This window comes from Thalassophryne amazonica, chromosome 12, assembly GCF_902500255.1.
Source record: "Thalassophryne amazonica chromosome 12, fThaAma1.1, whole genome shotgun sequence".
NCBI lineage: Eukaryota > Metazoa > Chordata > Actinopteri > Batrachoidiformes > Batrachoididae > Thalassophryne > Thalassophryne amazonica.
The window spans coordinates 74543620-74560248 of record NC_047114.1 but is presented as its reverse complement, the minus strand read 5'-3'; the positions used below and the strand labels follow the sequence as shown (position 1 = coordinate 74560248).

The following is a 16629-nucleotide window of genomic DNA, read 5'->3' as shown; positions in this document are numbered from 1 at the left end:
AAGAAAAAGTGAGATTTTCCCCAAAATAAGACATTTTTTTCCTTTTTTTAAGTTTTATTTTTGAGTTAGACAAAAATTAAGCCAAATTTAATTAAATAAGACTTTTTACTTTCTTAGATATCGGTTTTTGCAGTGATGAAAATGGTATTTATTACAAGTGTCTGGTTGCATGGATCACTTCAATCCAGAGCAAAATATGTGCATGTTTACCTCACTGAAGATAAATAAACTTTCTAAATAGACCAATGATACAGTTAGGGGCTTACCTTAGCCTCTGAATGGGGCTGCTCTCTAAGTGTCTTCAAGTTGACTGTGTAGGGTCTTACAGAACAAACCCTAAAAGTAACTGCCCCATACAGTTTTATTAATTAGCCGATGAGCTTGCATTCGCTGCCATGTTTGCTATCTAAATAAATAATACGCTGATAAAATCAGTCCTCGTCCCGAATGAAAAGATGACTCCCAAAACATCTAAAAATAGAGCGTGGATTGAAAATCTATGAATTTCTCCTTTAAATCAGATTAAGATTATCAGGAACTGAAACCAACTGCTTCTTGGAAGGTAGAAATACAAACTCAAAACTTACAAAACAGCAAGTCGTGACACAAAAATAATCCCACTTCCCATTTCATGGCCAAAAACCTGAAAACCACTTTTTGAGTCATAGTTGGCATGAGTTTGAAACTTGGGAGAAACATCACGAGGAAAAGGAAAGTCCTTTAACATACACTGGGTTTATTGCAATCTTTTGCCTGTTTGTTGTCCCTGGTGTGGAGACCAGACCAAAGTACAATGCCTTGAGGGTGCTGCCTGTACGAGGGTGGGCTGGTGATGCCAGCGTGTCTGGGAAGAACAAAGGCTGCAACATGCCTCATCTCCTCCCTTTCCTCCGCCCCCTTTCCTCACCATCACCCTCTTCTGCTACAGATCATTAGTGGGTGTTGAAGTCAGGTATGGATCTAATTATAGGGATGTTTGAGGAACAAAACAAAAGATGTGTGTAAAAGGCCTTTCCCATCCTCTGTTGACTATAATTGAAGTATATATATAAGATGAGGCACCCCAGAAGAATAGACTATGAATAAGTTTCAAGTTAAAGTTATAACCTGTGCACTGAAAGCTGAGTTGACAAAAACTGACTTTGAATGCATCACAGAGCTCAACTTCCTGCTGTTTTAACTGTTCAGCGGCCTGCTGGTGTAAAAGCGTGGGGATAAATCCCAGAAAACCTATGTTCTGTGTTTATGTTCTGATCTTTGGGATAATAAGAAACGTGTAAGATTTGAAGTGACCAAAATATCATGATAAAAAGGTGCAATATTGATATGGAATGCAAACACCCACACAGGCTAACCAGCTATCACCAGATGGTTGCCTAAGGTAAGCGGCTAACTGCATAAAAATTGTATTTACATTCTGCGAGGTAAATACGTATGTGCCACATATGTCTCACTTCCCATGAAATATAAGGCAAACCATTCTCAAGGCACATTCATTTTCAATTTTGTAAATGTTCGATAAATAACATTTTCAGTTCAAATGTGTGTTAAGGCACCTTGACACTTGCATGAATCTGATCTCTGCACTGAAGCACAATTTGTCGCACCAATGAGTCCCTGCTTTGTCCCATTAGATGCCACACTACATAAAATAATAATTTCGTAGCAGATGACGCACTGGCTCTCAGAACTTAGCTGATGAAATCATTCTCTCATCGCTCCCAGAATCACAGAGAAATTATCTACAGCTGCAGGTTGTCTCGTGTGCGTGATGCGGTGGACAACGGATTTGGATTCTTTTCTCGAAGGTAAGTATTTATAATCTGTTTGTAATGGATTGGGAACAGTTGCATTTTCATTCCTTCTAATGAGTTAGATAATGTATCTGTAAAACTATGTTTATTATAGATGTAACATCTCATCATAATCTTTCAGATGCACTGTGCACAATCACACGTGTTGACCCAGTTGACGCAGTGTTTTTGAACAGATTGCGCAATGTTCAATTACTTCACACAAATGGCATGAAATTGATGCGAGCCAGAAATTTTGAACATTTCAAAGTTTTCTTTCCGAACTGGCATGCAGCTGTGCACAGTTCATGCACACTTTACAATAGTTTATGATGCATTTACTCATTGGCACGACAGATTGAGTGCCGGTGTGCAGAACAGTGTCAAGGTGCCTTTATTTTGCACATACCTGCAAGAGGTTTATTGAATTGAATTATCATTAGCACATGCACAATCCTCATTTACATACTGCTGTCGATGTCATATAACCACCTGCTGCCATTTAGATTTGTATTCCTATTAAATCACCTGCAAAATACTGTCTGACCCAATATGCAAAATTCTACAATGTCCACGCAACTTAGTCCTCATTATATGGGATCTTAGGAGATAAGGCCCTCGTATTTTAAGCTTGTCTCATGATATATCATTATATAGTTGGTTAGCCCCTATCCAAAGTGTAATTGAGGCTTATGCAGGCTAAAATGTTTGAGAACCTTCATGTTTCTGGCATGGAGTTCTTACAAATTGCTTATTACAACAGAAGGCAAGGGAGCATGAATCCCCATCGCCAAGGAAGCAAAAACATAAAGGGGAAACACAATTGTGACTTGTGATAGCTTAATGCATTCTGCCACTTCACTACTAGATAATACTAAATCCTACACACTGTAGCTTTTATGATGTTTGCATCATCTGGATTAGTTCTACAATTTGAAACAGGACAATATTTAACAATACAATGCGACATGCCTGCAAAGTACAGCCCAGTCAATAACCAATGCCGGCATCACAGACTGAACGGTCCGCCCCTAAAAACTGGTCCGCCTTTTGCATCTGCGCTTGCATCATTTCAGACCACTCAGCATGTCTGAGACAGAGTCTATCAAATGGATTAATAGGATTAATGGGATTATTAACCATCAGATGATAAAAGGTAAAACCTCTTAAATCATTCTAAAGTCAGTTTTAAGCAGAAACGAGGTGAAATTCTGTGACACTTTGAAAAGTCTGACACGCTGTCAACGCATCAACTACCAGCTCATTTAGCCGTGGCGCTCTGATTGCTTCTGCCACCTTTTATGATGAAATAATGCTGGATTTATGTGGAAATGATTGTTGTACAAAAGCTTCAGATATCTGTCATTGAGATAGATGACTGGTGTGCAGTTTGAAGCAGAAACGAGGTGTTAATCGGTGAACAGCGTCATTGGGGGGGCCCATTTTTAGGGGGACCGTTTGGTCGGTGACACCGGTCTACTCTCATGTGGTGAAGAAACACACTAGTTGTCCCTAGGGTGAATAATTAGTCTGCGAGTCATAGAGATTTCTATTATCATGCCCCTGTTCTGTGGAATGATCTCCCTGAGTCAATACAACAGTCAGATTCTGTGGAGACTTTCAAGTCGAGACTTAAGACGCACTTATTTTCCCTTTCGTTTGGCTAGCATACTGGTATAGTATAGTTCTACACTTTGTACTCTTTTAATTCATTTTATTAAGACACAAAGCGTGCCCTGGCCTCAACTTTACCTAAATTCTGGGTCTTTTAGTGAAGCTTAGGGCTAGTGGCCGGCACTCATCTTAGTATTTCCTGTTTTTCTTGTTGTTTAGTGCTGACAAATTATACTGTATTTGTTGTCTTTCTGATGCCTGATTCTGTTTTTTTCCTCTCTGTTTAAGGTGCAGCTCCATTCAGAGATGGGTGTGGTATTTGTGCTGGAGACCCTCCTGTCCTGTGCACCAACAGCTTTTCCTGTATATTCGTTTTGTGAATTCTGTAATTTGTGTCTGTAGCATGGTCCAAGCAGAGGGTGACTCCTTTGAGTCTGGTCTGCTTGAGGTTTCTTCCTCAGAGGGAGTTTTTCCTTACCACTGTTGCTCTGGGGGTTAGTAAGGTTAGACCTTACTTGTGTGAAGCGCCTTGAGGCAACTGTGTTGTGATTTGGCACTATATAAATGAAAATAAATGTTAAGGTTGTCACAATAATTGATTTGGATCATGTGATTCCATCAACAAAAACAAAACAAACAAAAACAAAAAGAAATACACAGTCAATGAGTCAGAATAGCTATAGTGCCTTACTCTTATTCTCGTCTTCAAGAAAAATCTAAATCGTTTGGAGACCACTCAGAAAAAAACAGTATGGTTTCTTTGAAATGCCCTCCCAAGACCGACTTAGGTCATGCAGAGCTTACAGAAGTTAAGATGCCTTGACACTTGCATGCATTTAACCCCCGCACTGCCATGCAATTCACTGTGCCAATGCCACCCGCTGCGTTCCGCTGAATGCTGCACTTTGTGCCGCTGGATGCTGCGATATATAAGAGAATTATTTCATAGCAGATTAATCATTTGCTCTCAGAGTTTGGCTGATGAAAACATCTCGAATCACTTATGGAATTACAGAGGAATTTTCTACAGCTGCAGCTTTTTTCTCTCTCTCGTGCGCTTCATGACGTGGAGAACGTGTTTGGAATCGTCTAAAAGGTAATTATTTGTAATATTTATATTGTAATGGCTTAGTAAAACAGTTGCACTTTCATTCCTTCTTATGAATATCTGTAAAATTATGTTTATGAAGATTTAACACCTTGTTATGATCGTTCAAATGAGCTGCGTTGTGGTGAGTTACACTGATGCAATGACTCGCACTGACACTCAGTGCTTTTGAATTGTTTGTGCAATGTTCATGTGAAGTTCACATACACTCAACAAAAATATAAACGCAACACTTTTGGTTTTGCTCCCATTTTGTATGAGATGAACTCAAAGATCTAAAACTTTTTCCACATACACAATATCACCATTTCCCTCAAATATTGTTCACAAACCAGTCTAAATCTGTGATAGTGAGCACTTCTCCTTTGCTGAGATAATCCATCCCACCTCACAGGTGTGCCATATCAAGATGCTGATTAGACACCATGATTAGTGCACAGGTGTGCCTTAGACTGCCCACAATAAAAGGTCACTCTGAAAGGTGCAGTTTTGTTTTATTGGGGGGGGATACCAGTCAGTATCTGGTGTGACCACCATTTGCCTCATGCAGTGCAATTGGCATGCTGACAGCAGGAATGTCAACCAGAGCTGTTGCTCGTGTATTGAATGTTCATTTCTCTACCATAAGCCGTCTCGAAAGGCGTTTCAGAGAATTTGGCAGTACATTCAACCAGCCTCACAACCGCAGACCACGTGTAACCACACCAGCCCAGGACCTCCACATCCAACATGTTCACCTCAAAGATCGTCTGAGACCAGCCACTCGGACAGCTGCTGAAACAATCGGTTTGCATAACCAAAGAATTTCTGCACAAACTGTCAGAAACCGTCTCAGGGAAGCTCATCTGCATGCTCGTCGTCCTCATCGGGGTCTCGACCTGACTCCAGTTCGTCGTCGTAACCGACTTGAGTGGGCAAATGCTCACATTCGCTGGCGTTTGGCACGTTGGAGAGGTGTTCTCTTCACGGATGAATCCCGGTTCACACTGTTCAGGGCAGATGGCAGACAGCGTGTGTGGCGTCGTGTGGGTGAGCGGTTTTCTGATGTCAATGTTGTGGATTGAGTGGCCCATGGTGGCGGTGGGGTTATGGTATGGGCAGGCGTCTGTTATGGACGAAGAACACAGGTGCATTTTATTGATGGCATTTTGAATGCACAGAGATACTGTGACGAGATCCTGAGGCCCGTTGTTGTGCCATACATCCAAGAACATCACCTCATGTTGCAGCAGGATGATGCACGGCCCCATGTTGCAAGGATCTGTACACAATTCTTAGAAGCTGAAAATGTCCCAGTTCTTGCATGGCCGGCATACTCACCGGACATGTCACCCATTGAGCATGTTTGGGATGCTCTGGACCAGCGTATACGACAGCGTGTACCAGTTCCTGCCAATATCCAGCAACTTCGCACAGCCATTGAAGAGGAGTGGACCAACATTCCACAGGCCACAATTGACAACCTGATCAACTCTATGCGAAGGAGATGTGTTGCACTGCATGAGGCAAATGGTGGTCACACCAGATACTGACTGATATCCCCCCCAATAAAACAAAACTGCACCTTTCAGAGTGGCCTTTTATTGTGGGCAGTCTAAGGCACATCTGTGCACTAATCATGGTGTCTAATCAGCATCTTGATATGGCACACCTGTGAGGTGGGATGGATTATCTCAGCAAAGGAGAAGTGCTCACTATCACAGATTTAGACTGGTTTGTGAACAATATTTGAGGGAAATGGTGATATTGTGTATGTGGAAAAAGTTTTAGATCTTTGAGTTCATCTCATACAAAATGGGAGCAAAACCAAAAGTGTTGCGTTTATATTTTTGTTGAGTATAATTAATGCGTGCCAGAGATTTTAAACATTTCAAAAAAAAAAATGTGGCGCATTTGCACGAAGCCACGCATGGTTTTTAACGGTTTACAACGTGTTTACAACAGGTTTACTCTCTGGCACGGCGCAACAGTGCGCAGATCAAATTTGTGCACATGTCAAGGCACCTTCAGGATGTTACCACTGAGTCTCTTTCAACTCAGTCACATGCATAACAACACAATACCTGGTCATGCACCTCAATATTTAACTTCTTTGTTTGTATTAAATCCATCTCAACGTCATACCCGCTCAGGTCCACTTTGCCATGTTGTCTCTTCTATTAAATCCTTTGGTCAGTTTTCGTTTTCTTTCATTTGTGCTAGGATGTGGAATATTTTGCCACAGCATATCCGATCTCAATCTGATAAAGCCTGTTTTTTTTTTTAATCGAATGATCATCAGGTATATTTATTTTAAAAAGTTAATTTAATTTAATTTATGTCATTTATATAGCGCCAAATCACAACAAAGTTGCCTCAAGGCACTTCACACAAGTAAAGTCTAACCTTACCAACCCCCAGAGGAAGCACACAGGCGACAGTGGTAAAGAAAAACTCCCTCTGAGGAAGAAACCTCAAGCAGACCAGACTCCAAGGGGTGATCTTCTGTTTGGGCCATGCTACTGACACAAATTACAAAACAATTCACAAAACGAATATACAGGAAGGTAGGTTTTATTTATTGAAATCTATTATCAATTCTTTGGAGTTATACATTAATTTTAGATTTTTACATGAGTTATGTGTACCAGTATTGTTAACTTACTTTAAATATACACTTATGTATACTTTTAGTCATTTCTTTTTATGTATGGACCATGGAACACAATAGAAATGACGTATTTTCACTTTCTTGAGTGAACCACATACTTTTTAAAGTATATAGTTTGGTATGTGCATTGAATTTTACTAAATTCAACCAAAGCAAAATTATGAGAAAAATGGAAATGTAGATGAGAGTGCAGTGAAATCATAAGAAATTACTCATGACATGTTATTTTATTGATACTATTTAGTTTTGAAATAGGTTTCATCAGTGGGGTATCCCTTTAACCTTGTTGTTGCATGTCTGTCAGTTTTGGAAGAAAATAGAATTGTTCTCTAACACTTCAACAAATCCAAGCAGAAGCTGTCAATTAGCACCTCAGAAACACAAAAAAGCAACTATGACTCTGGATCCCCCTTTTCATTCAAACAGTTTTTTTAAAAACACTCCTTTGTTATTATGCCACACATACAAAATCACAAAATGACTAATTATGTGTCAGAATGATGTAACAGTTTCAAAGCTGCTAGCTTTTATGGGTTGACGGTATTAAATCACGTGAGGATGTTAGTTGTGCATTTGGCAGTGGCTGAGTGTACTTCACTGGTGGATCAGACACAGAATTTGTCACCAGTTTAGCCCCAAACTGTCACTCATCTCATATTGTGCTGCAAGACACCCTGCATCTCCATGCCAACACGTCTCATTAAAAAAAAAAAAAAAACAGCAGCACGCATGAGGCAAACGTCCAGCCAATTGCTCAACTGTTCTCACTCATGTAAAATGCAAAAACAGCATTACACAAACACGGCATGCATTCCTGTTGATGTGAAATCTCTGTGAGATTAAATCTCTATGGATGAATAACCAGAGGAGAGACTGGGTTAGAAATGTTCTGTCACTCACCACTTTCAGCTCTGGCACTGACCGACTCAACGTCCATTCCTGGCTGTTGACGAAAGAGTCTAAAAGACAGAAACAGTAACAAATTAAGTCAAGAAGCACTTCCACTTGACAGGAGCTGCAGAGTAGAAGGACCTATATCTCACAATGCTCAAGATCGATATATTATACATCATGTTCAGGACCACGCTGTGTGCCAAGCAAGGAGAGATCTCGTCCTTGTAGACTCGACTACTTACCACCATTTTTTTGAGGAAGCGATAGTTCTGAGTAAAAGTTGGTATCCACTCTTTTTGCATGGTATAAACCGGGGTGCCCAAGTTCAGTCCTCCAGATCTACCTTCCTGACACTCTTAGTTGTCTCCCTGCTCCAACACACCTGAATCCAATGAAATACTTGCTAGCAGACATTTAATGAGTCCAAGCGGTCTGTGAAATATGCAGTCTGCGGATAGGACATTCTTTTTTCTCTCTCTCTTATTTCACATTTTATTTTCTTGCACATTTCATATGTACATTTATTTTATGGTGATTTATTCAGTGTTTAGTGTATATTTATACATGCCGTACAGAGAGAGTGCAGTTCAAACCGAAGTCAAATTCCTTGTTTTCTGTGGATACTTGGCAAATAATGGCCGGCTGTGGAGGGCAGTGTTTCCACAAAAGCTGTACTGTGCAGCCTGTTGATAAAAACTCTTAAAAAGGCTTTATTTTACTTAGCGTGCAGCTTTGTAAAGTTGCAGTGTTGCCTTGATTAGCTCTTACATTAGTTATGCGCATGCTCTATGGTCTTCTTCTCTGTGTTTTGTGGAAGCATTACAGCGCCATACACAGGCCTGGCATATGTACTACAAAGCCTCGAGCCAAAGAATTTTTTATAATAAACATTTTTATAATTGAATTATTCGAGTTACTCATTTTCAATTCATTTTCATTTATATAGCGCCAAATCACAACACAGTTGCCTCAAGGCACTTCACACAAGTAAGGTCTAACCTTACTAACCCCCAGAGCAACATTGGTAAGGAAAAACTCCCTTTGAGGAAAAAACCTCAAGCAGACCAGACTCAAAGGGGTGACCCTCTGCTTGGGCCAGAGGGTCACCCCAGAGTTACTCGATTAATCGTTTCAGCCCTAGATTATTTTCTGTGGCAACAGAGCATTTTCCCAGCGTGCTGCAGGCAATCATGCTATGATAGGGTGACAAATGATAAGTAACACTCACTGCTGCAGCAACACTGTTTTTATTCTTATAAACTGCAGAAAAAGTTGCATGAGTCACAACGGAGGAAATAATATCCAAAAGCAATTTATGTACTGGAATTAGGTTTTTTTTTAATCTCTCAGTTGAACTGTTTAATTCAATTTCATTTCAATGTATTTGTACAGTGCGTGAGTAGATAATAGTGTATGAATAAGGTCTGACCTTACCCACCCATGAGCAAGGACACTGGTAGTAGTCGTACGGAAAAACGTCCTCATGAATTATTTGATTATACGAAGAGGCCAAGCAGATCAGATTCACTGGGGTGACCATCTGCTTTAGCCATACTAACCTGTGGTACCCCACCTTGTACCGGAGTGAGTATTGACGCAATGTTGTTATACAAGACACATTCAGATCAGTTAGGCTAATACGTACTTCCCGGTGGGTCTACTCCCATTTCGTCTATTTCCCATTTGATCTACTCCCAGTTCATCTACTCTCAGAAATGTAGAGTAGTACCATTTCATCTACTCTCGTATTTTCCAGATTTTTTTTTCTTAATTATTTACAAGATTTTGAATTAGAATATGTTGTAATGATTAGATAAACCAAAAATACCCCCAATTTTCAAAAATTATTTTCAGCATTTTTATTTAGGGTTAGGGTCAGGGTTAGCCTGGAGTTTCTTTTGTATTTGTATCAGTTGCTATATTTAAAGACAAAAATAAGTCATTAATATTACTCTTTTAGTTTATTTAGAAAGCTTGGTGTTTAGGATATTGTACAAGTTAATTTCCTTAATTTCATGCAAATAAATAAATAAATAAAAACTATCAACTAAAAGTTGAATTTTAAGTTTCATTTGCATAAAAATCCAAAACAAAATGGGAGAAGAGAAATGGGATTTATGTACTTTCCTAAGAGTAGACAAACTGGGAGTACACCAACCAGGAACCTAGCTGTAGAGAACCTGACGAGTAATGCCAAAATAATTTTCAAACCTATCCAACAATATATTATGATCAACCGTATCAAATGCTCCACTAATATCTTGCAGTAGCAGCACTGTGTATGTGAGCCCATGACTACAGTGTCTCAAAGAGATCATTATCAGCTGATGTGAAACTACTTTTTCAAGAACTTTAAAACAGAACGGTAGATTTGATACTGGTCTATAGTTAGAGAACACGGATCTAGATTGGGTTTCTTAAGAATAAGTTTCATCACTGCACATTTAAAGTGTGCAGGAACAATACTGGCTGCAGTTACAGAATACTAATTAATAAATAACATGACATTCTCCTATGTGTGCTGGGACAGGCTACAGCCTCCCCCCGTGACCTTTGATTGGAGTAACCGGGTATAGAAAATGAATGAATGGATACGGCATTCATGCTCCAGACACCTATATTTACGCTTAAGATACCGCAGATGTTTGTTAAACCAAAGCATTTGCAAATTGGGCTGAGGAGATTTTACAGTAAGTGGAGCAATCAAATCCAATAAATTATTGTGCACTGTATTCAGGGTATTTGCGAGACTGATTACATTTTGAAAGCGACTCCAGGATGCACTGTATTCAGGGTATTTGCGAGACTGATTACATTTTGAAAGCGACTCCAGGATTTCGAACATTAAATTCAGTTACAGCAGAAAAACTAACGTGATGCATTTATGACATACAGCCTTCCGTGTCATTGGGTAGGATAATGATTCTTCAACTTTAATGAGTGAATGATCTGAAACTGTGATGTATGAAAGGCTGATGAGAAACAAATCCAACGTATTACCACTAAAGTGAGTTGATCCCTGGACAAACTGATGAAATCCAAACATAAGGGGATCTGAAGGCTTATAAACAGATATAAAAGTCACAAACAATGAAGATCTTATGAGTCACAAAATCAGAAATGAAATCACTGAATTCATCTAAGAATTTTGAATAAGGCCCAAGAGGCCTACATACAACAACAAAATAACAACTGAAATCCATCTGTCTGATCATAACTACTCCTAAGAGCCTGAGAAGGGCAGAGAACTAGATTATCAAATGACTTCAAATTAGCACCCCTTGAGCTGTTAAACTAAACCCAGGTTTATACTGTAGAATAAAGCAATGCCTCCAGCTTGTTGACCATCACAGGCAAAATAAGTAAACATGTACGCAGGTGGACAAGCTTCATTGAAAGGCAGGTGTACATTTGGCTTTAACCATGTTTTACATAAGCTGATCATATCTAACTAATGTTCCAAAATTATATAATTTAATCAGCAATGATTTAGATCAATGTTTCACAGTCCTGGTCTCGGGAGTCATAGTACTGCATGCTTTCCATTTTTCCTTGAGCTACTCAGACCAGATCAGGTCTGTCAGGTGTTTTCAGCCAATCAGCAACTGACTGAACAATGGAACACACCTGATTTGGCACATAATGTGTAGTTAGAGCTGGGAGGAATGGAAAATGTTCAGTCAGTACTTTGGGTCCCAAGAACCAGGACTGGGAAACACTGATTTAGAGGACAGTGACCTTATATTAAGAACACCTACACTATGACATTTACTGTATGTGGTCAATGACACGTTTGAACTTAGAATTGATTTTGTCTTCATGTGAATCTCTACTATAATGTTTACTTTTCATGACCTCCATTCACAATGAGCCTGGTGGTGGTGCCTGATGTTTCACTTGTTGTGGGTGTAGAGTAACATGCACACCAAACAAAGGGACCTTTCACCGTGCATTGTGTAGAGCCGCCCTCTCAGAGTGTGGGTTTGACACTTGAACATGTCAGGACACGAATGAAGGCACGCACTGGATTCAAAGAAGGAAAAAAAAATATTGAACGCAAGTCACTTTTAAATAGGCCCACTGCCTCTTTAAGATTTTCTGTCATTTCTTGCAATTTCTCAACAATTATTTCCACATGCACATAATCATTTTGGAATTTAAGCAGCAACAGTTTTAAGCTCCACTACAGTAACAAGAAGTAGTTATCTGTTCTGTGTAGCTGGTGTAGTAGTGCTACCTGTTAGCCACGCAGCCACATAAGAGAAATGCCATGTGGCCAAGGATTTTTTTATGGTCATACACAGTTCATATGAATTACACACCAGAGCCAATTGCTGTAATAACTATCTATTCAGATATCTTTGAGAAACCACTGACATGTCAATTTGGCTGCTAATGCCATTTAAACAAAACCTGCTTTGTTTGCAATAAATCAATATGGAATTTCTGTTATCTAAATATATTAATTTTAAACAAGTATCAGGAGTTGCCATTATTAAGTCCTGTCTGCTTAAATTCTGATGCAGGTTCATTCCAAAGCCAAGCTTGTTACCCATTTAAAGTTGTGTGGACTGACACGATGCAGATTAAGTGTCTTGTCTAAGGATCAAGACAGGTAACCTGACCAGGAATCAAACCCAGGTCTACGTATTGGAAGCCCAACACCTTATTCCACTGAGCTATCTCCTCTACCTGACACAGTTGGAGTGACAATTATTTGTCTGTTAAGTGTTACTATGCACCTTAATGATGCATTATTAGCATATAATTTTCATTTCAAAACCTTGTTCAATGTCCAGACCTCATTTGAAAACGTAACCCACCCCTGTTTGTCCAGAAAGCTCCATGCAGCAGGGAGGGAAAAACCCAGGGAAAAAAATATAGTCTTGTTAAAATTGTGGTATTTTTTATTAGTTAGTACTTTTATTTGGTTGTAATTTTTGTGTTAGTTTTATGTGTGTGGTGAACCCTCTTATGTAAGGCACATCTGAGTGCTGTGTTGTTAAAATACAACTTAGTGACTGTGCTCGACTTTAGACCTGCTTTTATGGGGTCGACAGTACACTTTCTTGTGATGGACAACTGGGATGCCCTTGACAACACCTCATTTTAGATAAGCACACCAACGGGTGCACAGATGACTGCAAGTACATTTATTATAGAAGATAAATGGGCACTGGGCATGAACATGACAACTCTGTCCATTGGAAAGAAGAAATGACACTTGCAATGTGTTATGCACAACATTCTCATTTGTTATTGTCATCTTTTATGGTATTGTGTTGTGTTTGTCTCTGCTATTTCAATTTTATCACTCCTGTGGTTCTCAAAACAGCTGGCCAAATGACTGTAGTTGAAAAATAGACACCTGGCTAACACTGGCAATATTTACAGAAATGTTGATAAATAACTGTTGCCCTTTTAATCAAATGAAATGGCTCCAAACTAAACAGTAAGATGTTGAAATGAAAAAAAAAAAAAGTTACAGATTCTTTTGTTTTTTAAATGAAATACAATTTGAAGTGGGTTTAAACAGCTATTAACAAATTTGAGAAACTGGATGTGGTTGTTAAAAAAAAAAAAAAAAAAAAAAAAAAAATCAAGAAATGCCATTGTGATTTTTCGGTATATAATTCGCACTCACTGGACAAAAGCAAAAGTTCCGATGTTTTTCTATAGTTTTCCATGTAATAAACACCATATATACTGGATTTTGAATAACCATTCCCATTGCAATGCATTTCCATTAAAAAACCCTCGCATGTACTATACAAACCAGCCTGTGCGCGCCCAGTCGCAACAGAGGTACGAAATGACTCTGATTCGAGAAAAATGGGTACCGTAGTTCCTTGATTAAAAACCCGAGTGTTTATTTTTTTAAAACGTGCTCAGACCTGGCACCTAAACGTGGCAGGCTGTAATTCAAGGCCAGTGATGATTAACTTAATTAAAATGCTGCTTGCTGTCTGCACTGTAATATGGTGTTACGTTTCCCACATATCCCTGGGTTCGACGAACCAAAGAGAACCGCTTTACATCAGAGCCCTCTGAGTGGCTGTGAACCCTCACTGTAGACAGAGACCCCAAGGGCTGTGAAAGGTCACTTTTTCGGATTCACTCCTTCCTCTCTTGTCATATGTTAAAAGGTTTTGCAGTGCACACACCGATTACATTTCAATTATAAAATAATTAATTACCCAGGAAACGCGGATACACTAAATTTGACCATCTGCATGATGGCGCAGCGACACTGTGCCATTCCTTAGGAAGAGCCCTGGACTATTGATGTTGTTTAAAAATGCAAAAGCACATTTTATCTGATTAATCGATTAAAAAAAAAATTGCTCGACTGCTCGAATACTCGATTTCAAAAATAGTCTATAGCTGCAGCCCTACATACATATAAGGGATTTTGTCCATTTTATACATATAACAGATTTCAGTTATACAGTAGTGTTCAGAATAATAGTAGTGCTATGTGACTAAAAAGATTAATCCAGGTTTTGAGTATATTTCTTATTGTTACATGGGAAACATGGTACCAGTAGATTCAGTAGATTCTCACAAATCCAACAAGACCAAGCATTCATGATATGCACTCTTAAGGCTATGAAATTGGGCTATTAGTAAAAAAAAAAGTAGAAAAGGGGGTGTTCACAATAATAGTAGTGTGGCATTCAGTCGGTGAGTTCATCAATGTTGTGGAACAAACAGGTGTGAATCAGGTGTCCCCTATTTAAGGATGAAGCCAGCATCTGTTGAACATGCTTTTCTCTTTGAAAGCCTGAGGAAAATGGGACGTTCAAGACATAGTTCAGAAGAACAGCGCAGTTTGATTAAAAAGTTGATTGGAGAGGGGAAAACTTATACACAGGTGCAAAAAATTATAGCTTGTTCATCTACAATGATCTCCAATGCTTTAAAATGGACAAAAAACCAGAGATGCATGGAAGAAAATGGAAAACAACCATCAAAATGGATAGAAGAATAACCAGAATGGCAAAGGCTCACCCACTGATCAGCTCCAGGATGATCAAAGACAGTCTGGAGTTACCTGTAAGTGCTGTGACAGTTAGAAGACGCCAGTGTGAAGCTAATTTATTTGCAAGAATCCCCAGCAAAGTCCCTCTGTTAAATAAAAGACATGTGCAGAAGAGGTTACAATTTGCCAAAGAACACATCAACTGGCCTAAAGACAAATGGAGGAATATTTTGTGGACTGATGAGTGTAAAATTGTACTTTTTGGGTCCAAGGGCCACAGACAGTTTGTGAGATGACCCCCAAACTCTGAATTCAAGCCATAGTTCACAGTGAAGACAGTGAAGCATGGTGGTGCAAGCATCATGATATGGGCATGTTTCTCCTACTATGGTGTTGGGCCTATATACCGCATACCAGGTATCATGGATCAGTTTGGATATGTCAAAATACTTGAAGAGGTCATGTTGCCTTATGCTGAAGAGGACATGCCCATGAAATGGGTGTTTCAAGAAGACAATGACCCAAAGCACATTAGTAAACCAGCAAAATCTTGGTTCCAAACCAACAAAATTAATGCCTCGTAGATGTGAAGAAATCATGAAAAACTGTGGTTATACAACTAAATACTAGTTTAGTGATTCACAGGATTGCTAAAAAGCAGTTTGAACATAATAGTTGTGAGTTTGTAGCATCAACAGCAGATGCTACTATTATTGTGAACACCCCCTTTTCTAGTTTTTTTTTTTTTACTAATAGCCCAATTTTATAGCCTTAAGAGTGTGCATATCATGAATGCTTGGTCTTGTTGGATTTGTGAGAATCTACTGGTACCTTGTTTCCCATGTAACAATAAGAAATATACTCAAAACCTGGATTAATCTTTTTAGTCACATAGCACTACTATTATTCTGAACACTACTGTAACAGACAAAATTAACTGGTCCACCTGAATCCATTATATGCGAGTCATACTGTGTGTGTGTGTGTGTGTATATATATATATATATATATATATATATATATATATATTCAAATTTTTCCGCACTTTTCTCAAAACTGAACTACTTTTGAGTCAACAGCAAAATTGCGTGATAAGCAGCTAAACAGATGTCTACCTTGGGATGAAACTGGATGTGGGATTACGTGTTTTATTCATAATTTATTCATAATTTTAGAAAATGTCTAGCAGTTTTTGAGTTATTGAGAAAAATATATTCAAAAATGTCTTTAAAAAACCTCACAATTTAAGATGTACAGAGGCCTATTACAAAGGCACAATAGTTAAGATTTGGGGTCACTTTTTTCCACTTGAACAATTATCAACTTGCGTCTCTTTAACATCTGTGTTTATTTAATAAGCTCTTCCTCTCATAATGACCAATATTTCTATCAAATTTCAGAAAGAAAACTGCTAAGTAGTTGAAGAGTAACATCTGTGTTTATTTAATAAGCTCTTCCTCTCATAATGATCAATATTTCTATCAAATGTCAGAAAGAAAACTGCTAATTAGTTGAAGAGTAACAGGAGGCCCAAATCTAACCTCTCTGGCAGAGGCAATTAAAAACAAAGAAAGACATGAACTCAGGA

The 16629-nt window shown here is 38.8% G+C and overlaps 1 protein-coding gene and 1 long non-coding RNA gene across 2 annotated transcripts in view; one reads left to right on the top strand and one right to left on the bottom strand.

Annotated features, from left to right (window-relative positions):
* The window catches only part of agap3 (ArfGAP with GTPase domain, ankyrin repeat and PH domain 3), a 213041-nt gene that overhangs the window by 187350 nt on the left and 9062 nt on the right, over nucleotides 1-16629 (bottom strand). The window contains exon 2 of the mRNA XM_034183336.1: nucleotides 8066-8124. Coding sequence (XP_034039227.1) covers nucleotides 8066-8124 — 59 coding nt within the window. The remainder of the gene's footprint in view (nucleotides 1-8065; nucleotides 8125-16629) is intronic.
* On the top strand, nucleotides 1681-15832 carry LOC117521972. Its single transcript, XR_004564107.1, has 3 exons — nucleotides 1681-1754; nucleotides 12153-12159; nucleotides 15820-15832. It is a non-coding gene; the product is annotated as an uncharacterized LOC117521972 (long non-coding RNA).